Below are 23,791 nucleotides of genomic sequence, written 5' to 3' on the forward strand. Positions count from 1 at the left end.
AATTTATCAATAATTAAACTAAAAGTTTAACTAATAATAATAATAACTACTTTAAATACAAACACATGATAATTATGCTAATACATTTTCATACTAAATATTAGCTCAAATATTTAATATTGATGTTTAATACTGATTAAGTGTCAAATGAACAATGATGTAGCTTCAAGAATTTTATTCTATTTGTTTCAATCCAATCCCTCACACTAATATATGTTCCACCGAAAATCTTCCTTCAAATACCCTTTCTCTTGCCTTTATTGCCTACAATATAAGACAATAAAAGATTTTATAACTTTAGATGCAACTTTATAAATATAATCAGATTTATTTGCTTGACATCATTTTTTGAAATTAAGAAACATTACTTAATGAAAGAAATTAAAATGATGTATTGAACTATATCAATGCAAAAAAAAAAATTATAGTATAAAGTAACAACTTAAAAATATTTTTATCAACAATTAATGAAATCAAACATCAGTCTTTGAATGACTTGTTAATAATACGAGCGATCTCTACTATTTTATTTTAAAAATTGCTCTCATTTGTTTCTGTTATAAAATCACTCATCTCAAAAGCTAATAAGAGAAGATAACATAAATAGTTATATCTAATCTACCCCTCCCCCTCTTTAAATAAGAGCCTCTTTTAGATTTGATTGGTTTTTGCATAGACTTTTTTTTCTTCTTTTATTTTTGGTTTAATTACTTTGATGGTCCTTATAGTTTCGCAAAATTTTTAATTAGGTCCCTATACTTTTTTTCTTTTTAATTGAATCCCTGCACCAAATTTTTTTTCAATTGAGTCCCTACACTCTTTTTTTCCTTTTATTTGAGTGTCTGCTCCAATTTTTTTTTAGTCGGGTCCCTGTATAATTAAGCCAATTACTATCAAGCGGGACCTAATTGAAAAAAAAATGGTGTAAGGACCTAATTAAAAAGAAAAAAAGTATAGGAACCTAATTGAAAATTTTGCGAACTATAAGGACCAACAGAATAATTAAACCTTTATTTTTTTTTATCTTATACTATTTTTTCACTTTGGGAATCACCAATAATCGAATTATAGACCTTTCGTATATAAAATTCTGGTATCATACCATGAAACTACTCAACCAAATATTCTAAATAATAGAAAAGAAGACAATCAACTAAAGCATCCTAAAGATTAGGAGACGGAGGACAAACCTGTTTTTTCCAATTTGTACAACTAGTAATGAGAGAAAGTAGAATTGTTTGGCAAAAAGCACCGCTCATTATTCCAATCCACAAGCCTTTCCCTCTCAACTGCACCCAAAAACCTAATATAGCAGCAAGTGGAATTCCCAAAACATAATAGGCTCCAAGGTTCACATATGTTCCTAATTGTTGCCAACCACATCCTCTAGCAATACCTATAATATGACCAAGTATTACATTTCATAAAAAGATATTTATTGTGCATTGAATAATAATACCAAGAAGAAAAAGAAAAGTGCCAACCTGAAAGAGTACCATGTAAAGTGTCTAATATAATAGAGACACATACTAAGGGAGCCATATCTGTGACATAATCCAACACATCTTGCTCATAGCTAAAAACATAGCCTATAATATTTCGGCACCCAAAAATGATTGAGCTCACCAGAAGAGCCTGTGAGCCTGCAAGAGTCATGGCAGCTACGACTGCCACTCGTGCCTCTCCTGGATTTCCAGCTCCCAATGCATTTGAAACTCTAGTGCTGAAAGAATTACCAGAAAAAAATCAATGAATAAAAGAAAAAAAATGTGTAACTAGTATAAAATAATATGTATATGATGATAAAAGCAAAACCTTGCTGCGGAGCCAATTGCTTCTGGCATTGTGTAGATTGTTGTGGTGATTGAATAACTAGCCACAAAAATTTAAACATTTAAACCACGTTAGCACAACTAGTATGGAAATGAAATGGATATGAATATGAATATTGAACTATAAGTAACAATTTCAATTTGAGATTGTAGAACATAAAAATATCTCTTATGTCTCAATGACCAAGTCCTACTTACCATATGGATAGAACTGAAGCTTCAAGCTGTGGATTTGGTAAAAGCCCAGAAAGCAAAGTGAGAAGCTCAAATGACCACCATTCAAGGCTGCATTAATCATCAAACACAATAAAAACATATCAAGGTTGATAAGCGTGCACACAGACGCATGTGTGTATATAGTAAGATCAGATTCTAGAGGAAGAAACTAACCAAATCATTCCAGCAGATGGAACGGCATAGCACAAGAATTCTCCAAGCCCATGGAATAGGTCCATGGAGATTGGAGCACGAGTCTTTTCACACTTAGCAGAGAATTTCATATATAGTCCAAGCAAAATCACATTCAACCAATATGAAATGCCAAGAGAAAATGCTGCTCCTAAGTTACCTAGTTGGAACTGAAAAACAAGTATCCAACAAAAAGCTATGTGAAAGCAAAAAGTGACACAAGAACTCATAATAAGAGGAAAGATCAAACTCTGCAGCAAAAAGTAGCGAATGAAGGTGTGAAGTGAAGCATAAGCAAATAGAGCAGGAATAAGGCACACAGCAAATTTTCCAGCTTCTTGTGAAATCAAAGGGTCTTGGCCACACAAAACCATTATTTTTCCCAAGCAGATCCATAAAAGAGAGAGAGGAATACAAGCTAGACTCAAAGCTACAATAGAAGTGTAGATTTGAACACCAAATCTTCTATATTGCTTTGCTCCATAGGCTTGACCACCTAGAGTTTCCAATGCACATGACATTCCAAACTGTTTGATAAAACAAAAAACACAGTTAATTCTGAAACAAAAACTTAAAGGCTATGATATGAGATAAGAGAAAGAATAGTTACAATAACACTGAAGCCAGAGACAGCACAAAGAGAGGTAGCAATAGCTGTGCTAGAGAGAGCAAGCTTTCCCAAATGACCAACCATCATAATTGAAATTATCTGAAGAAAATAGGTTGATAAGTTGACAGTTATCATAGGCAATGCTAAATAACCAACACCCTTAATCTCTTTTGCCAACACACTCCATGTTATGGTTCCTAAAGAACCCTTTTCTTCTCCTTTTGGCTTCAACAAGAGACCCTCTTCCATGTCTTGAAAGAAGGTTCTTGAAACTGATATCTGATATACCTAAAAGACACAGGCTTTGGCTGCTTTTATAGGAAATTTTTGAATATATACATTTATAGACTAAACTTGGAGGATACTCCAGAGAAGTAATGAAAAATGACTTTTACTAAAATTTAAGGTTGGACCACTAGATGTATTTTGGCATTAAAGATTTTGTGGATATGTGTCCTTCTTGATGGATCCGAAGTCAAAGATTCGTCAAGTATAATTATACTATTCTAGTTTAATTAGAGTTAAATAAATCTNCTTAGTTATAGACTTTCGAAAACCACCAATCGCCCAATCTCTCATCTCAGCTATCAAAGAGTTAAAGATTTCAAAAAGAGAGAGTGAAAAATTGTTAAAAATTTTTGTAGTTGATTTTTCAAAAGAAATAATAGAAATCGTGTGAGGCAAGTCCAGTGACGATTTTAAAGAACAGCTAGCTTTAGTGTTCCACTAATTCGTGTCGCTTTGACCACTATAGCATGTATCAAGGTGTTAGTGTTTCACTTGATCATTGTTTTATTTAAATAACACTTTTTTTTTTTGTCACATGCTAGATCACAGGTGTCCATGAAAATGAAAAAAATTAATAAACATAACAATGTTTCTGTGATTGGTAGCTGCTATGAGACAGATAAGAAGAATTCAAATCGGCTAACTCCACTACCTATCTAAGATATGTATCTCGGATATTGAGAACTAGGCACATGTAATATACAAATTTCTTAGTAAAAAAAAATTACAAATACATCTTATGATTTATTATTATAAAATATATACTTTAGTATCATTTGATGAGTTGTGGACTTGTGATTTTCAATCAACTTGGCTTATTTATTTTATTTTATCTAATACAACATTAATATTGTTTATCTTGATATCTTCTCCTTTTTATGAGAGATTCTGTGGCGTCTAAGTTTTACTGTTTTCCGAATAAAACAATTTAAGTACATAGGATCTGAGCTAAACCACACACTCACATGCCCTTGTCTTGTATGACTCCATTCATTTCCATAATTTGGGGATCACTTCAGCATGGTTACATAAAAATGCATGAGGTGTGATGAACTAATATAGTGTATACATATACAACTCTTTATCATGAAAACATATTTTTGAAATTCCAGTTCCAAGTCACTCACTAATGAAGATTTATAATTGATCTTCATTTCATCAATAACTAGCTTCTCATATCAGTATATTATCTGCTGAAAATTGACCATCAAATATTCTCTTCCTTGCCTTGATTGCCTGCATCATATTTAAGAGTTTCAGACCATACAATTGAATCAAATTGCATAAAGTAGAATTAGAGGTGGCTACTTCTATGAAAACGTCTTCATGTAAAGATGGTATTGTAAACCGTTCAGACAATGTCTTCACGGAAGTATCACCTTTTAACAAAGGCATTAAGCTGTATTAACCAAAATCTAAATAGTAACAACCACCAAGATAAATCAATGTACTTATGTCTCAAAATCAAGCATAGATTCCAAAGCTACATAGCATACCTGTTGTTCCCAATTTATGCAGCTTGTTATGGTAGCAAGTAGAACAGTTTGAACAAATGCACCAACTTGTATACCAATCCAAAGTCCTTTTCCTTTCAGATTCACCCAAAATGCCAACGCAGCCGCAGCCGGAATCCCACAGAGGTAGAAAGCTCCTAGGTTTACAAAAACTCCTAAGTGCTGCCATCCACAACCTCTAGCAATCCCTATTCGAAAGTAATTCGGATAAAATCAATGTCTTGTGCAAAAAGTAAAAGCTTTACTTAAGGATAGACATGAAGGTAAAAAATTTACCTGCCAGAACACCTTGTAGGCTATCTAGTATAACAGATACACAAACCAGAGGAGCCATGACAGTGACATAATCAACAACTTCCTCCTCGTTGCTGAAAACATAACCATAAATGTGGCGACACGAAAAGAGGGTTGCGCTTACTATACTCGTCTCAATTACTGCAAGAGACATTCCAGCCAGCACGGCTACACGAGCAGCTAGTGGTTTCCCTGCTCCTAATTCATTTGAAACTCTTGTGCTACAATTCATTTGAGAAGAAACAAGTATGATCAATTAGTATGTCATTGCCATTTGAAAGATGCAGAGTGAATGTGTTTAAGATGTAGACCTTGCTGCAGCACCAATTCCAAAAGGGATGGTATAGAGAGTTGAAATTGTATTAAGACTGCAGAAAAATGAAAAAAATAATGAATCAAAATCACAATTTTAAGTTGTGAAACTAGTAAATACTCATGAATATAAACTATTTGTGGCAAAGATAAAAGAACAAAGCAAAAAGGTTTAACTAACATACCAAACAGATAAAACTGAAGTCTCAAGTTGTGGGTTTGGTAACAGCCCAGACAGCAAGATAAGCAACTCATATGACCACCATTCAAGGCTATATTCACAGACATAAACAAAAACCAGAACATTTGAAACCAGTTTGAGTTGAATAATTGATAATAAGTTGAACAAGAAGATATCATATAGATTACCAAATCATTACTGCAGAAGGGACAGCAAAGCGAAAAAACTCCCCAACTCCTCGGAACATCTCCAGAGAAATCGGAGCGCGTGTTTTTGCACACGATGGAGAGTATCTCATGAATAATCCAAGAAAAATGACATTGCACCAAATTGAAATGCTAACTGCTATTGCTCCACCAGCACTATTGAGTCCAGCCTTGAACACCAAGAGCCAACAAAGAGGTATATGGAGGAATAGAGTGACACAAGAACTTACAAGCATGGGAAGAAGCAAGCTTTGGATTTGGAAATATCGAACTAACGGCTGCAGAATTGCATATGCAAAAAGGGCTGGAATAAGCCATATGATGAACTTGGCTACTTCATGAGCAATGAGAGGGTCCTGGCCTAGGAAGACTAGTATCTGTTCAATGTTGATCCAAAGAATAGAGAGGGGAACACAGACCAATATGAGAGAAAAGATGGCAGTGTATGTTTGCATTCCAATTCTTTGGTATTGTTCTGCTCCATAAGCCTGTCCACATATAGTTTCCAGTCCACTCGCCATCCCCATCTGTTCCCATTCTCGAATTCAATTCCATAATCCATAATACTACTGCGAATAACTTACCTAAGCACGAAAGATTTGAGTGCTGACAATTCTAACATGAAACATGTAAACTAACTCTGTCCATATATGTAACAGTTAGAATTGTCAGCACTCAAATTTTGGTAATTTATTCTTACTACTAAGATATATCTGCCAAGTGAATTTTACTTTTCTTATATAGAATTTAAAAAGATATTCTGAAGAACTATCATATATTCATGTCTCTTACGTCCAAAAATTGCATATTACCAATATGGGAATTGCGTGGATTAATGCCACAATGAATGAGAATCAACCAAAAACAGTTAGAAGAGTTCAAACACTAAAGGCCCCGCCTAATAATAATGCTGTGACCACTCATCAAAACAAAACAATAGTGTAATAAAATAAATAAATTTGCAGAATTTTTCCCTTTTCTCTTAAAAGGACTACTCATATGAAGAAGACATTAGATGTTAAATCAGAACAAATGAATGTAGTACATGAGATCTTAGATTAAACTATTATACCAAGATATTGATTCATTAAAGAAAAGAAAAGTAGAAGAAGGAGGAGGTAGGTTTGGCTTACAAGGAGGCTGAAACCGGTGACACCAGAGAGGGATATGGCCAAAGAAGAGCTTGAGAGAGCAAGCTCGCCAAGGTGACCAACCATCATGGTTGAAACCACCTGCAACAGATACTGAGAAGCTATCACTACCACCATGGGCCCTGCTATCTCACATATCCTCTTCATTTCTTCTTTGTAACCTTTCTTCCATGTCCATGATGATGATCTTTCTTTTGCCGCTAGAAGATTCTCTTCCATTATCATATCATATATGATGTTACTGTCTCTCACTTTAATTTTCCACTTCTTTCTTCTGCCTTTCTATCAACTTCATACATCATACTACTTTATATATATATATATATATATGATGGCCTCTACACTGTTTAGAAACCAAGCCATTGATCCTGGGGGAAATGCAGCTAGCTAGCTCTATTAATAATAATAATAATAATAATAGTAATAATAATCATAATATATTGAGCATAGAAATAAAGAGGAGATGCAAGAATCAAAGATAAACGATTTTTTAATTATAGAGTAATCTATGACTTTGAGCTACCGTGACTCTGCTGCAAGATAAAATATTATTATCATCGTTATATTATATATATACTAATGTGTAATTAATTACTTGCAACTCCCTCTGCAGATTCTTACCCTACTTTTAATAACTCTACGAACAACAACAATAAAGCCTTGTCCCATTAAATGGGGTCGAATCAAACAATGTTATTGAGTTCTGTCATGTATTATGTCTACAGAGAGACCGTTTACTTGTAGATCTCATTTGACTACCTCATAGATGGTCTTCTTAGGTCTTCCTCTGCCTTTCACCTCTTGTCCATCTTCCATCTCATCTACCCTTGTGACTGGATGTTCTATCGGTCTTCTTCTCACATGTCCAAACCACCTAAAACGCAATTCAACCATCTTTTCCACAATAAATGCTACTCCAACTCTCTCCCTTATATATTAGCCGTATTCATAGATATTTATTTTATTTCAGCTAACGGCTGCCAGTTGTTTTCTCCTTACTTCTCTGTTGTTAATTTCTTTTACAAAAATTTATTTTTAATATATATTTGAATCGTGACTGGTCTGTCTTTATGTTTCCTTTCGGAGTTGGATTCATTCAAATTTACAAAAACACTTAAATCATATTTGGGACAATTTTTTTCATTTTATTTATAAATTATGGTTTGAAACCAAGATTTATAAAATTTTATTATTTAGTCGTGATTATATATGTTTGATAGAGACAAGGTTTATGGATAGTTTTCTAATTTGTGATTTTAAACAACTATATATTTGAAGAAGAGCTGCATATTATTGTATATGATTTCAAGTTCTGGAGGGTTAACGGTTACAAGGCCTTGGGATTGTTTGATGACACGTGGCGTCCATAAATATGATGTGTCATTGTGCCACGTTGCATGCTAAATTAACCCACTCAAATGAACACATGTTCCTTGGTCAAATGTTCTTAAGGCTTAACACTCATCAATCATCATCAAAATTCAACAAATGACTAGCTAGCTTCTCATACCAATGTACTACTGTCTGCTGAAAATTGACCCTCAAATATTCTCGTTCTTGCTTTGATTGCCTGCATTATCAAGACCACACAATTTTATAAGGTAGTGTTCTTTAGAGAAATAGAGACGGAAAGATTGAGACTAAGAGACAGAGACTAAGAAATAGATATTGAAATAAATTTTAATATTCTGTTTGGTACAAAATGAGAGGTAGAAATTGAAATAAAAATGAAACTCTAATTTAATTTGTACAAAGGATAAAATTTGAATTAATTAATTGAAATAAAGGTATTTTAGGTATAAAATATTAAAATTTCAGTCTCCATTTCTAAAAATTTTAGTCCCATGTGTCTTCACTTTTTGAAGGTACTGAAATACTGAAATTTTAGAGACAGAGACAGAAATTTTAGTACCAGTCTATGAACCACCAACAACATGATACTGAGTCTCAATCTCTATCTCAATATCTCAAAACAAACGCTACCTAAAGGGAATCAAATGATGCAACTGATGCATTATGAAGACAAATAAATTGAAGAGGGTAGAGGACATACTTGTTGTTCCCAATTGATGCAACTTGTTATGATAGCAAGTAGAGAAACTTGAAGAAAAGATCCAGTTTGTATACCAACCCAAAGTCCTATTCCTCTCAGTTTCACCCAAAATGCCAATGTGGCAGCAGCCGGAATCCCACAGAGGTAGAATGCTCCAAGATTCACATAAACACCTAAGTGCTGCCATCCACAACCTCTAGCAACCCCTATTGACCAAACACAAATCATGAGGAACCATGTCTCATACATATATTCATTCTTTTAAGAGTCAGCACAATATAATTTATTAATTAAATTTAAATCACCTGAAAGAAAACCTTGCATGCTGTCAAATATGACTGAGAGACAGACCAAAGGAGCCATGACAGTTACATAATCAACAACTTCCTTCTCACTGCTGAAAACATATCCAAAGATGTGGCGGCAGCTGAAAAGAGTTGCACTTACTACACTTGTCTCCATCATTGCAAGACACATTGCTGCCATCACCACAATCCGGGCAGCCTCTGGATTCCCAGCTCCTAATTCATTTGAAATCCTTGTGCTGTCATCATCACCATACACACGGAATTAATAATCATGATTCCATTGACACATGCATTTGAATTTTGTAGAATGAATGCTTTTGTGAATTATGATTTGAACCTTGCTGCAGCACCAATTCCAAAAGGGATACAATACACAGTTGAAATGGTATTAAGACTGCACAGAAAGAAAGTCACAGAATATTAGTGCAATCACAACAAAAAGATCAAAGAAAAGTAACTAACATACCAAACTGATAGTACTGAAGTTTCAAGTTGTGGATTTGGTAACAGCCCAGATAGCAAGATTATCAGCTCAAATGACCACCATTCAAGACTACATGAACACACTGAATTAATACAGAAATCTTTTGGAAAAAAGAAACTGTTTATAGTTGAAGAGAGATGTGTATATATATATATCACCAAATCATTACTGCAGAAGGGACTGCAAATCGAAAGAACTCGCGAGTTCCTTGGAATATGTCCATGGAGAGTGGAGCTCGTGTTTTGGCACATGCTGAAGAGTATCTCATGTATAATCCAAGAATGATGACATTCAACCAGATTGAGATGCTAAATGATAAAGCACCACCAACATTCTTGAGTTGAGTCTTGAACACCAATGCCCAACAAAGAAGTATGTGGACACAAAAGACTACACAAGAGGTTATTAGCATAGGAAGAAGCAAGCTTTGCATTTGGAAGTATCGAACTAATGGCTGCAGAATTGAGTATGCCAAAAGTGCTGGAACAAGCCAAAGCATGAACTTTGCAGCTTCATGAGCAATCATAGGGTCCTGACCAAGGAACACTAGTATCTGTTCAATGTTGATCCAAATGAAAGACAGAGGAACAGACACCAATATTAGACAGAAGATGGCAGTGTATGTTTGCTTTCCAATTCTTTGGTATTGCTGAGCTCCATAAGCCTGTCCACAAGTAGTTTCCAGACCACTAGCCATCCCCAGCTGTTCATATGGAAGGGATAGTTCATAGTTGTTAAACAGATCAATCAACTAATTGCAGAGATTCAATGCTTTACTGATACATATTTTCCTCTAGTACCATACTACAAATCATGCTCCCTAGATAAGTTATTATATAACAATACATATTTGGTATTCATGAGAGTTTTCCTCTTTGTTTTTGCTGGTCTAAAGTATACCTCATTCATTGAAGGAGGAATGAACTCAGTTGAGGAGTTATAACAGTTTTGATTACTGTGTTAACTAATTATTTGTTAGAAAAATGTATAGAGTGACATGTACAAAATGGACCTCACAAAGACTAATGCTTTATTGATATGACCCTATAGTTTATGTGCATTGAAGAATGAAGATTGAACAAGTTTCAGATTCATAATGACAACTCTATCTTCTTTTCAAAATGAAAACTCTATAATTGGAATTAGTGAAAAAGGAAGAAGAATGCATGGTGGTGGTGGAGGAGGTTAGAACTTACAAGAAGGCTGAAACCAGTGACGGTGGAAAGGGAGAAAGCTAAGGCGGTGGCAGAGAGATAAAGCTCGCCAAGGTGACCAACCATCATGATAGATACAATCTGTAGAAGATACTGGAAGGCTGTAACAGCTACCATAGGACCTGCTATGATGCAAATACTCTTCAGTTCTTGGATTAAGGTTTTCCATGTTACTCCTCTTCTTCTTTTTCTCTCTAGTTCTTTCTCTCTAGGTGCCAATAGGGGCTCCTCCATGTTCATAGTCATACAGAACAACACACAGTTTGATTCCCTCCTTTCTTTCTTTCTTTCTTTCTTTCTTTTATGTGGCAAAATTTAATTTGTCTTCTTTTCTCCTTTTCCCACGGTATCCCCCAACTTGACATGTCAAGGATTAATCCGCTGTGGATCGGAGTTCTATTTAAGAATCTATTGCTGGCCAATGGGTTGCTACATGTATAAAGTGGGATTCGAACCTCCAACACTTGCTTAAGCGGAAGTGAACTGACCACTTGACCAACCCAAATTGATTTTAATTTGTCTTCTTTAATATGTCACCCACTCTGCATGTAAGTCGTTGGAAATAATGTCTGGATAATAATCACCGTATCAATAATGACCATACATATAAGATTTAGTCCTACAAATGTTATTCCTTTAACTAAAAATGTTAAATCAACCTTTTTTTCTAAATCTAATTTATTCTCATTTTTTTCATTAAAAAAATTTGAGATGAAAAATATAATAATAAAAAATATAATTATAAAAAATTAACAAGAATAATAAAAAAAATAAAAAATAAGTTGTGTCTCTTGGACATAAAATTAACAAGGTTTTCTGGCCATTATTTACCACACATAAACCATGGTGACCCACAAGGTTTTATGTGCAAACAAGTTTCTTCATAAACCGTGGTGACTCTCCACGGTTTATGCACGCCATCTCTCCTTAGTAAACCGTGGTGTACTCTATATCTTTTGGCCATAATCCGCTGGGACCTGCCACGGTTTATGCACGTTTTGAAACCGTGGTGGGTTGCCACGGATTACATAAAAATGGCTTTTTGCACATGCAGGTAACAAGAACCAGTTTTGCACATTTGGGTAAATATTTTCTCTATTCTATTTATTTAAGTAACTTGCCCTAAAATAACTAAAACATAAAATTTAATCCTATATTCTGGTACTAATTTGAATTTTCATAAAAAAGTTTGAACATTACATAAAATCAATTTTCACATGATTGTTCATTTATATAAATAGATAAAAATTTTAAAGAAATTTAGATACTTTTATATCTTTATTAAATAACGATAACAACTAATTTGTTTAATTTTTTACCAAAATTTGACACAAGAATTGACATATCTAATAAAATAAATAATTACAAAACAATTTGGTGATTAAGAATTTTAAGAATTAAATTATCTAACTACAAATTTTTAGAAAATTAATTTGGAATATTACTATGCATTTTCTTTTAGATTTCAAAGTCCAAAGAAATAAAAAGAAACACTTTAGTCACGAAGAAATGAATTTTTTTTTTTGATAAAAAAATAGAGTTGGAGGAAGAATGAAAACTTTTATTATATTTATGAAAATGTGTATATTCTACATGATATTTTTTTCATTAGAAAAAAAAATTTTTACTCTTTATTATAGCATTTCCTGGTGAAAAAAACATTCATCCATTGGCCTTGGACATTTAAAGCACAAATTCTTATATAATACAAATTACTGACCTTCTTTTAAAAAATGAAATTGATAACGTTTAAAATTAGTGACTCTCTTTCTAAGAGAAAAATCTACTTTTAATGAGCATAACACCAAAAAACAATCATTATATCGACATCCCTTTTTTTCATTTAAAGAAAACTTACCGTCACAAATTAATTGGCCATGCACATGCTGAAATAAACGATGATTGGTTAATTTAGAGTACACTATAACTCATTATCCAAAAACTTGAGTCTTAATCATGTATCGGATTAAGTATGTTGCGGTCCAGTCCAGCTGGCCGGTATCACCGCACCTTCGGATCCAGGCAACCGTTCTGCGGGGCGTCCCGCACCCGGACCTTGATCCAAGCGTTTTGCATAAGTCAGCTCACCTGGCGACAACTAGCAGAGAAAAACTTCGCGGAAGGTGGGTCTCTGACCATGGAAGGCCCACCTCTGACACGGTATATATGGGGAGGGTTCTACTCCTCCCCAAAGATACGTCATCATAACTTTCCTCTCTTTTCCACCTGCATTCCACACTGACTTAGGCGTCGGAGTATCCTTGCAGGTGGCACCCCCCTCAACTCATCAAGAGCTCGGGAGGTCGGCAGATAGCGCAAATCGTTCCCAGGACTCAGACCAAGGCAGGACCCATCCTCACATCTAAACCGTCAGGTAACCCGACTTACCGAATATTTGCGCCGTCTGTGGGAAATTCCCCCAACATGGATTTTGTTTTGGTTTCTGGCGTGGCCGACGGCAGGGCCGGGACCCGCGAGGAGGGGATAGATCCCTGAGGCAGTGGGGTAGCCGCCGGAGTCCCCGTTCGCGAAGGCATCAGATCTCCCCCGCGAAACACAGAGGGACGACCATTTGGAGGGACAGGTAGCAACAGCGCCAGGATAATACAAGAGCTGCGCCACAGGGTGCAGAACTTAGAGCGAGAAGTAGCCAACTGTGAAAGTCGTCAGCCCACTCCTAGCCAGGAGCCTCCCCGATCCACTCAAAGGGAAGAAAGGAGTCTCCGGAGGAGTCGCTCCAGGCGCACCTCGAGCCCCCGGACAGAATCAGAAAGCCAGGAGAGCAGAGAGGTGCCAAGGAGAAGGCGAGACCCGCTGGTCTACAACCGATCGCAAACGAGAGACACCGAAGAAGAAGACTGGAAAAGCGACATAGGACGAAGAAGAAGAAGCCGACCACATCAAGTGCACCGCCGAGAAAGGACGAGAAGAGGCCGGCCTAACAGAGAACACGGCGGGGAAAGGCAACCGGTGGTCATGGGGGCAACCCCTTTCCACCACTCGATCCTCGGAGTACGACTACCAAAGCACTTTGACAAGCCGACAGATATGAGGTACGACAGTACCCAGGATCCCCAGGAACATCTAACGGCCTTCGAGGCCAGGATGAACCTGGAAGGGGTAGGCGACGAAGTAAGATGCCGGGCTTTCCCGGTAACTTTAGCTGGGCCAGTGATTCGTTGGTTTAACGCCCTCCCCCAGGGCTCCATAACCACGTTTGCCGACATCAGTCGCTCTTTCTTGGCCCAGTTCACCACGCGCATCGCCAAAGCAAAACACCCGATTAACCTGCTAGGGGTGACGCAGCGAAACGGCGAGCCGACCAGAAAATACCTGGACAGATTCAATGATGAGTGCCTCGAGATAGATGGCTTAACAGATTCAGTGGCCAGCTTGTGCTTGACCAACGGTTTGCTAAATGAGGATTTCAGAAAACACCTCACCACCAAGCCCATCTGGACAATGCAGGAAATTCAGAACGTAGCCAGAGAATACATTAATGATGAAGAGGTAAGTCAGGTCGTGGCAGCCAATAAACGGCAGCCCGCATACCCTAATGCCCGCCCACCCGGTGGTGGAGAGAGGTCTAAGGAACACTCCAGAGACGGAGTAACGGCCAAGACTTTCAAACCCTTTCCCCATGTTGGGAAGTTCACCAACTATACCCCCCTAGCGGCTCCAATCGTCGAGGTTTATCGGCAGATCGCCGACAAGGGCATCTTGTCGAAGCCCCGACAACTCAGGGACAGGACGGGAGGAAACAAGAACCTCTATTGTGATTATCACAAGGGATATGGCCACAAGAACCAAGACTGATTCGACCTGAAGGACGCCCTAGAGCAGGCCATCCGAGGACAAAAATCGCGCCGTAAAGCAGAGACAGGAACCCGACGAGAACGCGGAGCATGCCCTCACTGTGGTAAATGTGGTGATTGGAAGGGATGTCCCTCCCAGGTCGAAGTCTGCTAGTAAGAAGGACGCCAAGGTTCTAGCTATGTCCTCCGGCCCCTTACCGACCTCTCGGAGGTTACCCTCGATCTCTTTCGGCCCCGAGGATCAATGGTTCGATGAGGTTGCGGAGAGTCCGCCGATGGTGATCACGGCCAGGGTGGGCACCGGCCTAGAAAGCGGATCTTGGTGGACACAGGAGCTGATTCCAATATCATGTTTCGCAATGTATTTGACACCCTGGGCCTACGAGACGCCAACCTCAGAGGTCACCAGCACGGCGTGGTAGGCCTAGGCGATAACTTCATCAAGCCAAACGGCGTAATTTCCCTCTCGGTCTCCATAGGCGAAGGCAGGGGAAAGAGGTCACTAATGGCGGAGTTCGTGGTCTTAAAAGACTCGACGGCCTACAACCTCATCCTGGGGAGGAAGACCATCAACGAATTTGGGGCAGTGATCTCCACCAAGCTATTGCTAATGAAGTTTGTTGCTGATGATGGATCAATTGGGACCATCAGGGGAGACCTAGAAATGGCAGTCGCATGCGACAACGCCAGCCTCTCCCTGAGAAAGAAATCTAAAGAAGCATCCGGTGTCTTTCTTGCCGACCTAGACGCCAGGGTTGATGACAAACCCAGGCCGAAACCAGAGGGAGACCTTGAAAAGTTCAAGGTCGGCGATTCGGATGAGAATTTTACCTTTGTAAACAGGAATTTGCCCCATGACCTGAAAGAACCCCTCATAGAGATGATCAGAGCCAACGACGACTTGTTTTCCTGGACCCCGGCCGACATGCCGGGTATAGACCCCCAATTCATGTCACACCAGCTGGCCGTGAGACCGGAGGCAAAGCCAGCGGCCCAAAGGAGGAGAAAAATGTCCCAAGAAAGGGCAGAAGAGGTGGCCAAACAGATGGCCAGCCTACTGGAAGCGGGCTTCATTCGGGAACTTGATTACTCAACTTGTCTTGCAAACGTGGTATTGGTTAAAAATCCTAGCGGAAAATGGAGAATGTGCGTGGATTACTCCGACCTTAACAAAGCATGTCCCAAAGATTCCTTCCCCCTATCGAACATCGATGCTCTTGTCGATGCGGCGGCGGGTTACCGATATCTGAGCTTCATGGATGCATATTCTGGGTATAATCAGATACCGATGCACCCGCCAGATGAAGAGAAAACAACATTCATAACGCCGGGAGGGACATATTGCTACAAAGTCATGCCGTTTGGACTGAAGAACGCGGGGCCCACATACCAAAGGCTGATGAACAAGGTCTTCAGGGACCTCATCGGCAAGACGGTAGAGGTATACGTAGACGATATCTTGGTCAAGACCGCCAAGCCCGAGACCCTTTTAAGTGACCTGGAAAGCGTCTTCGCGTCTCTTCGTCAGCACGGAATGAGGCTCAATCCGCTGAAGTGTGCCTTCGCCGTCGAAGCCGGTAAGTTCTTGGGGTTTATGATAACCAAACAAGGAGTGGAGGCCAACCCGGAAAAATGCGATGCAATCCTTCAGATGAAGAGCCCGGGAAGCGTGAAAGATGTCCAAAGGTTGGCGGGCAGACTCACAGCACTATCCTATTTCCTCGGCGCGTCGGCGGCCAAAGCTCTACCTTTATTTAACCTGATGAAGAAGGGGATCACGTTCGAGTGGACCCCGGCATGTGAAGAAGCTTTCAAGCAATTCAAAGAAATAGTCTTGGCACCACCCGTCCTTGCAAGACCTAAGAAGGGAGAAACACTATACTTGTACTTGGCAGTAACCGACGAGGCCTTGGCAGCGGTCTTGGTACGAGAAGAGGGGAAGACTCAACAACCAATATATTTTGTGAGTAAAGCACTACAAGGAGCAGAGCTAAGGTATAGCAAGCTGGAGAAAGTGGCATATGCGCTCCTGACATCGTCGCGCAGGCTGCGACAGTACTTTCAAGGACACCAAGTAATCGTCAGGACGGATCAGGCAATCCGACAAGTACTCCAGAAACCCGACTTGGCAGGAAGAATGATGACTTGGGCTGTCGAACTCTCCCAGTATGACTTACAGTATGAACCCAAGCACGCGATCAAGGCTCAAGCCATGGTTGATTTCCTGGTAGAAGTAACAGGGGACCCAGACGGGGCGCCGAGCACACGGTGGAAGCTCTATGTTGACGGAGCATCTAACCAAACGTTCGGAGGAGCAAGAATCATCCTAGAGAACCCAACTGGAGTTATATACGAGCAGTCAGTCAAATTCAACTTTCCGGTGTCAAACAACCAAGTGGAATATGAGGCCCTGCTGGGCGGCCTAACTCTAGCAAGGGAAGTCGGAGCCACAAGACTGGAAGTGTGTAGTGACTCGCAGGTCGTTACTTCTAAGATCAATGGGACCTACCAAGCCAGAGACTCACTGTTACAGAAGTACCTGGAGAAAGTCAAAGAATTGTGCAAGCAGTTTGAGGAGGTCACGATCCAACACGTTCCGAGAGAAAGGAACACACGGGCAGACCTCCTGTCCAAGCTAGCAAGCACAAAGCCAGGGACTGGCAACCGGTCCCTCATTCAAGGTTTGATGAAAGAACCAGCAGTGGTGCTGCAACTAACCCAGTCTGAACCTTGTTGAATGGACCCAATCATCGAATTCCTGAAAAAGGCCAGGCTCCCCAGCGACGAGCAGGCAGCCAAAACAATAAGACGAGAGGCGGCCAAGTATGCAATCATACAGGGCCAGTTGTTTAAAAAAGGACTTAGCCAACCACTGCTGAAATGCATGCGCCCCGACCAAACGGAGTACGTCCTCTGGGAAGTCCATGAAGGATGCTGCGGTCACCACATCGGAGGGAAGGCCCTAGCTAGGAAGCTCATCAGAGCCCGATACTATTGGCCCTCCCTGATGGCGGACTCTAAGGAGTTCGTGAGAAGGTGCAAGAGATGCCAGGAAAACTCCAACTTCCACAAAGCGCCAGCAACCAAACTTAGCTTTCTCACGACTTCCCGACCTTTCTCACAATGGGAAATTGACCTATTAGGACCCTTCCCGGTCGGGCCAGGACAAGTCAAGTATCTGATAGTGGCGATTGACTACTATACAAAATGGATAGAGGCAGAGCCGTTGGCCAGCATATCCTCAGCGAATTGTCGAAAGTTTGTATGGAGACAGATAATAGCAAGATTCGGCATCCCAGAAGCTGTCATCTCGGACAACGGGATAAAGCAAAAGTTTTCGTCAGTAGAGCACCCCCAGACCAATGGACAAGTGGAGGCTGCAAACAAGATCATCCTGCAGGGCCTCAAGAGGCGACTCGACCAGAAGAAGAGAGCATGTGCGGATGAACTGGCCTCGGTCCTCTGGTCTTACCGCACAACCCAACAATCGGCCACTGGGGAAACGCCTTTCCGACTCACGTATGGGGTAGAGGCAATAATACCTGTGGAAGTCGGGGAGCCGAGCCCACGACTACTCTTAGGGGGAGTCGAAGAGGTTGTGGAAAAGGACTTGGTGGATGAAGCAAGGGAGATGGCCCATCTATCAGAAATGGCGCTAAAGCAAAGAATGACCCTGCGCTACAACGCCAAGGTGATCAAAAGAGAGTTTGAATGGGACGACCTGGTCTTAAGACGCAACGATGTCGGGCCACCGACGACAGGACAAGAAAAACTGGCGGCAAACTGGGAAGGCCCTTATAGGGTAAAAGAAGTGCTCGGTAGCGGCGCGTATAAATTAGAACGGCTGGATGGCAAAGAGATACACAGGACATGGAACGCGGCTAACCTAAGGAGATTCTACCCCTAGCAGTCGAGGCACGCTATGTGAGTAAGAGTCCTACCAGCTTAACCACACCAATAAGATTTGCATTGCTGCATACGGGATCATTAGACTTGCGATAATTGTTTATGCTACCTTTGGTTATAAGCTTGTTTATGCTACCTTTAATTATTGCCTATACTATCTTTGCCTCGCATTTACGTTATTCGGCTTTATCATATGCCGTTGATTTTTTTTTCGAAATTTATCAAAACGGGAAACTGGGATTGATCACCCCGGTAACCCAAAGCATCAAAAAACAATCAGGCGACTCCTACGACTACCAAACGACGTGCTTAGCGACCGATAAAACGGTAAGAGAAAATGACGGTAGACAAGCCATTAATTACATATGTGCCAAAAACGGCAACCAAGTTCACCACAACTATCTTGTTACACATAACGGCAGTCAAACTAGCCAAAAGCATATAAAATCTACATATTACAAAAATGGTAGTACAAAGGCAAGACTAAATCACTTCTTTGGGATGTCGACAATTTTTCCATCCTTGATGGTTTTGAAGACGCTAACAGCTGAGGTGTCGAAGTCGGGAACCAACAGCTTCACCTGAGCCTTGAGGGCCTCCTCAGTCATCAAGATGGCGCTCTTCCCTCGCTTGACGGTTTCTTTGTACTTCCTCATCAGTTCGGTCGCCTCAACCTTAGCCGCAGTCACCGAGGCCAGGGCTTCATCATGCTCTTTTTCGACCGCTTTTACCTTGCCATGAGCGGAGTTGAGCTGACTCTCCAACGTCATCTCCCTCTCGGTAAGCCAGGCAACGGCGGCATCAGAAGTCTTAACCTTCTCCGTAGCAGTAGCCAGCTGCTCCTGAGCAGTTGCCAATTGCTCCCGAAGTAATTCCACCTCGGCCTTGTACTTGTTATTTGCTTCAACAGAAGATTCAAGTCTGTTCTGCAAAGAATACGTTCTCGCCAGGGCAAACTCCGCCTTCCTCGCTATAGCGGCTCCCCGGAGCAACGTGCGATACATCCATCTCGCCTGCCCCGAAAGATCCCCACCATGGAAGAAGTCCTCTGTGCCTGGGAGCAATTGGGAATCGATAAAGTTTTCGGCATCAAAATTCTTCTCCATCACGGTAAGAGCTTCCTCCGGGCTGGAAGACGGTTTCCTTTTCCTGGGATTATCCACTATTAACACATCCGGGTTCTCGACCTCGATCTCTGGCCGAGGTTCCGGGCCACCGCTTGTCCCGGTTACCTCACCATGAGAAGGTTGGGACTGAGCCTCGGCGCTTACGGTATCCTGAGGAAGATTCTCTTGATTATCTGCAGCTTGGTGATCAGAAGCCGTCTCCTCCTCGATGTCATTATTGAGAAAGGTGTTAAATAAAGCTTCAAGGCCAACTTGCTCGCCAGCCATCGACACTGGTAAAGAGCACGGAAGCTCGTTAGCTATTAAAAAAAAAGGGAGAGAAGGGGAACTCACGTATATAATTCCTAGCTACATTTTGGTCACCCATGAGAAGATGGGGGTTAACGTTATTCTTCCCAAACACTGCCAACAACACGTCGTCAACCCGTTTATTCTCGGAAGATAGCCCTTTATATGTGACTTTAGTAAAAGCGTTCGCCCCCGCCCTGAAACTCCAATAGGTCGGGATGCGACGCACCCCCTCCAGCGTCAACCAAAATGGGTGATGACCCTCTAAAGGGCGAACTTTGAAATACCTATCTTTGAATCCATGGTAGGAGTCCTCAAACAATCCAAAAATCCTCCGACCCTAGGCAGACCGAAAAGACATAAAGCCTTTCTTCGCCTTCCCCTCCTTAGAGGGATTCGTCAAAGTAAAAAGAAACAAGAAAACCTCAACAGAGACCAGCAACTCCAAGTATTCACAAACCATCTCGAAGCAGCGGATCGAAGCCCAACTGTTCGGATGCAACTGGGACGACGCCACGTCACACCGGTTGAGTAGCACCATTTGAAAGGGAGAGAAGGGGATGCGAACTCCCACTTGAGTAAACATTCCCTTATAGAACCAGATCCAGTCGGCAACTCGGGGGTGTGCAGGTTTATTTGATAAATCCACTCATGTGGCGCGGGGACAAAGACCTCGTAATGGGACTCATCGTCAGTCCCACCACACAGGTACTCGGCTTGCCGGAACTCATTGAGCTCCTCTAGGTCCATTTGGTTGGGAGAATCCTTCACATCCGAAGTCACCCAGGCGTACCGGTCGTAAGCTGCTCTCGCAGCGGGTGCCCGTGCAACATGATGCTGGGCCATACCTACAGTGGGGGCACCACCCGGTTAGACTAAGAGATCGGGAGATCGGCACCATAACCAGAAAGCTACAATCTACCTATCAAAAACTAACAGTTTAGCTAAACCTGAGCCTATGCAAGACAAAGCCTAAAAGACCAACACCCTGGAATGGTAACCCCCCTAATGCATCTACCTAACGCTAACAGTGTCTACTACACAATCCAGCCCAGAAGAACAGCACACACGCACAGAAATGGCACAATTACAAAGCAAAACTAAACAAATTGAAGAAGGGAAAATGATACATACCTGGATAATTGCGTTGGAACGAAGGAGTCGAAGGGATTAGAGAGGCTGGAGAGAGGAAGGGAGACTGCAGCGTCAAATTGGAACCAACAAGGAGAGTGATGAGGGGATGCGATGGTAGCAAAATGAAAACCAAATGATGAATGAAGGAAACTGAGGGGATAACTCACGCATGAAGAAGCGCGAAAGACAGGGGTAAAACAGTCATTGCGCGCGGGGTTTTGAATTTCCCATTATGAGCATTTAATGCTTAGCGCGAGAAACGAAGCGAGAAGCGGCGCACCCCTGCCACGAACAAACCCACGTGCCCAGAAAACACGCTCCTGTCACGATCAGTCAACCAACCGACACCTCATGTGAAGAGGAACAGAATGCGCCACTTGCAGCACTCGCGGCCCCAACTGGCGCGTTGGGGGCACTGTTGCGGCCCAGCCAAGCTGGCCGGTATCACCGCACCTTCGGATCCGGGCAACCGCTCTGCGGGGCGCCCCGCACCCGGACCTTGACCCGAGCGTTCCGCAGAAGCCAGCTCACCTGGCGGCAGCTAGCAGAGGGAAACTTCACGAAAGGTGGGTCTCTGACCATGGGGCCCACCTCTGACACGGTATATATGGGGAGGGTCCTACCCCTCCCCAAAGATACGCCATTATAACTTTCCTCTCTTTCCACATGCATTCTACATTGACTTGGGCGTTGGAGTATTCTTGCAGGTGACACCCCCCTCAACTCTTCAAGAACTTGGCAGATAGCGCAAACCGTTTCTAGGACTCAGACCAAAGCAGGAGCCATCCTCACATCTAAACCGTCTGGTAAACCGACTTACCGAATAAAGTACAAGTATGCAAACGAACATACTACATGTTCACGTTATCACAACTTAATTTTCAGTATGTAAATTTTTTTACTAATATAAATTCATTAACTAAGAAAAATCAAGTAGCTTCGTAATATTATATTAGGAATTTAAAAGCTAGCAAAAGCATTTAAATGCAGCAATATCAATCTATCATCAACCAAAGAAAAAACCATAAATAAATAAAAATAGAAGAAAAAAACTACAAATTTCATTTCTACTTTTACAATAATCCGCCAAAAGCTAGATCTAAGCGGTGGTGAAAATCATCCTAATAGCAGCGAGAAGTTTAAAAAATGTAAGTGATAAAATTATTTTGGTTTAAAAAAATAAATGAGAATAAAAAATAAAAAAAATATAATATAAAATTATGAATTAATTTTATAATCATGATATATTTAAATGTATTTAGTAAAAAAATGTGTTAAATTTAAATTTATTTAAATGTATTTAGTAAGAAAATGTGTCAAATTTAAACTTATTACTTAAAAGAGTAAGATAGATATACTATTAACATGTATAAGTTGTAGAATTTTAATATTTGTAACTGAAATTTTTATAGTTATTATTAGGGATAAGTATTGTTTTGGTCCTTAATGTTGAGGGTCAGAATCGAAACCGTCCCCATTGTAATTTTGGATTTAAAATCATCTTTAACATTTTTTTCGTATTAAAATTGTCATTTTTAATAAAATTATTTATTTTATTACTAAACTACCCTTCTTTTAATAAAAATATAAAATTAAAAAAAAAATAAAAAAGAACGCAATTTGGGGGAAGGGGGAGAGGAAACGCGTTTTTGTTTGTTGGGGAGGGGGTCTGGGGGTGGGGGGAAAGGAAACGGGAAGAAGGGAGGGGAGGAGGCCACCGCCGATCTACCCAGCCCACCGGTGGATCTACTTCGGCCTCTGCATCTGCCGCCGCCGTGGAGTGCGTCGCCGGGAAGGGGAGCTCGAGCTGCCGATCTACCAAGCCGTGTAGTGAGTCGCCACCGTTAGTTCATGCATACTCCTGCCACCGCCGATCTACCCAGCCGCTACTCCTCGCCGCCTTGCCGCTGATCCTCGCCGCTTCTGCTTCTTGCTTCGATCTCTGTTTCTGCTTCTTCTACTTCTGCATCTTCTGCATCTTCTGTTTCATCTTCTACTTTCTGCTTCTGCATCGTCTGCTTCTGCATCTTCTGTTTCGTCTTCTACTTTCTGTTTCTGCTTCTGCTTGAGTGTTTATGCTTCTACTTCTAATTTAATTTTAATTTGTTATTTACTGATTTTATCATTGTTGTATGTTGATTTGTTGAATCTGGATTGGAATAATGGATTTGTTCATCATAATCCCTAATTTTTATTGTTGGTTTTGTTCTTGTTTTGATTTCTGAATTGCTGTTACTTTTTTTTGTTTTTGGATTCATTGTTGATTTGTTTTTGGATTTCTTGAATTTTTGATTTTGAGTTGTGTGTTCTTCTGGAAGAAGAAGAATTTGTTTTTGGATTTCTTGAATTTCTGATTTTGAGTTGTTTGTTCTTTTTTTTTTTGTTGAATCTGTATTTTTAATTTGTTAATGGAAGAAGAATTTGTTCTTCTTCACAGAAGAAGAAGAACAAGAAGAATGAAATGTTGAAAAAAAGGGTATTTTTATCATTTAGAAAAAATTTTTATTAAAAAGGACGATTTTAAAATAAAATGTAACATTAAGGACGATTTTAAATCAAAAATTACATGAGGGACAGTTTCGATTCTGACCCTCAACGTTAGGAACCAAAACAATACTTATCCCTTATTATTATTATGATATTTTTAATATATATTTATTGTATTT

General features: G+C 40.4%; 3 protein-coding genes across 8 annotated transcripts in view; all 3 read right to left on the reverse strand.

The window, feature by feature from the left end:
* The window catches only part of LOC107618250 (protein DETOXIFICATION 14), a 3,757-nt gene extending 585 nt beyond the window's left edge, over positions 1-3,172 (reverse strand). The window contains exons 1-8 of one of the 5 annotated variants that reach the window (XM_021111112.1): positions 2,851-3,172; positions 2,223-2,767; positions 2,031-2,117; positions 1,816-1,872; positions 1,590-1,723; positions 1,485-1,508; positions 1,191-1,396; positions 20-264 (exon numbers count right to left, since the gene is read on the reverse strand). In XM_021111112.1, coding sequence (XP_020966771.1) covers positions 202-264; positions 1,191-1,396; positions 1,485-1,508; positions 1,590-1,723; positions 1,816-1,872; positions 2,031-2,117; positions 2,223-2,767; positions 2,851-3,099 — 1,365 coding nt within the window. In that variant the 5' untranslated portion in view covers positions 3,100-3,172 and the 3' untranslated portion in view covers positions 20-201. Of the gene's footprint in view, positions 1-19; positions 265-1,190; positions 1,397-1,484; positions 1,724-1,815; positions 1,873-2,030; positions 2,118-2,222; positions 2,768-2,850 lie in introns of those variants that run through there. The other 4 variants (XM_021111114.1, XM_021111113.1, XM_016320261.2 and 1 more) reach the window with 4 other exon arrangements.
* On the reverse strand, positions 4,030-7,112 carry LOC107619452 (protein DETOXIFICATION 12). Its single transcript, XM_016321748.2, has 7 exons — positions 6,779-7,112; positions 5,628-6,172; positions 5,444-5,530; positions 5,258-5,314; positions 4,929-5,167; positions 4,635-4,840; positions 4,030-4,374 (listed from the first exon to the last, which is right to left on the reverse strand). The coding sequence occupies exons 1-7, from the start codon at positions 7,019-7,021 to the stop codon at positions 4,312-4,314; spliced, it is 1,440 nt and encodes a 479-aa protein (XP_016177234.1). The 5' UTR covers positions 7,022-7,112; the 3' UTR covers positions 4,030-4,311.
* On the reverse strand, positions 8,066-11,185 carry LOC107619263 (protein DETOXIFICATION 12). 2 transcript variants are annotated; one of them, XM_016321520.2, is made up of 7 exons: positions 10,838-11,183; positions 9,800-10,344; positions 9,624-9,710; positions 9,495-9,551; positions 9,155-9,393; positions 8,850-9,055; positions 8,066-8,366 (listed from the first exon to the last, which is right to left on the reverse strand). In XM_016321520.2, exons 1-7 carry the CDS (start codon positions 11,099-11,101, stop codon positions 8,301-8,303), a joined length of 1,464 nt encoding a protein of 487 aa, XP_016177006.1. In that variant the 5' UTR covers positions 11,102-11,183; the 3' UTR covers positions 8,066-8,300. The 2 variants fall into 2 exon arrangements, with proteins under 2 accessions (XP_016177006.1, XP_020966774.1); XM_021111115.1 differs by lacking the exon at positions 9,624-9,710 and having other exon boundaries at positions 10,838-11,185.

Source organism: Arachis ipaensis, chromosome B09 (assembly GCF_000816755.2).
Source record: "Arachis ipaensis cultivar K30076 chromosome B09, Araip1.1, whole genome shotgun sequence".
NCBI classification, from domain to species: domain Eukaryota; kingdom Viridiplantae; phylum Streptophyta; class Magnoliopsida; order Fabales; family Fabaceae; genus Arachis; species Arachis ipaensis.

What these genes read in the sequence shown, in the direction of transcription:
- LOC107619452 (XM_016321748.2), bottom strand. Translation starts at nt 7,021, where the DNA reads ATGATAATGGAAGAGAATCTTCTAGCGGCAAAAGAAAGATCATCATCA. An exon ending in CCTACAAGGTGTTCTGGCAG is followed by an intron (nt 4,841 to 4,928) that starts GTAAATTTTTTA and finishes ACTTTCGAATAG; the next exon opens with GGATTGCTAGAGGTTGTGGA. An exon ending in GCATAAATTGGGAACAACAG is followed by an intron (nt 4,375 to 4,634) that starts GTATGCTATGTA and finishes AATATGATGCAG; the next exon opens with GCAATCAAGGCAAGGAAGAG.
- LOC107619263 (XM_016321520.2), bottom strand. Translation starts at nt 11,101, where the DNA reads ATGACTATGAACATGGAGGAGCCCCTATTGGCACCTAGAGAGAAAGAA. An exon ending in TCACTGGTTTCAGCCTTCTT is followed by an intron (nt 10,345 to 10,837) that starts GTAAGTTCTAAC and finishes CCATATGAACAG; the next exon opens with CTGGGGATGGCTAGTGGTCT. An exon ending in CCTTCTGCAGTAATGATTTG is followed by an intron (nt 9,711 to 9,799) that starts GTGATATATATA and finishes GTGTTCATGTAG; the next exon opens with TCTTGAATGGTGGTCATTTG.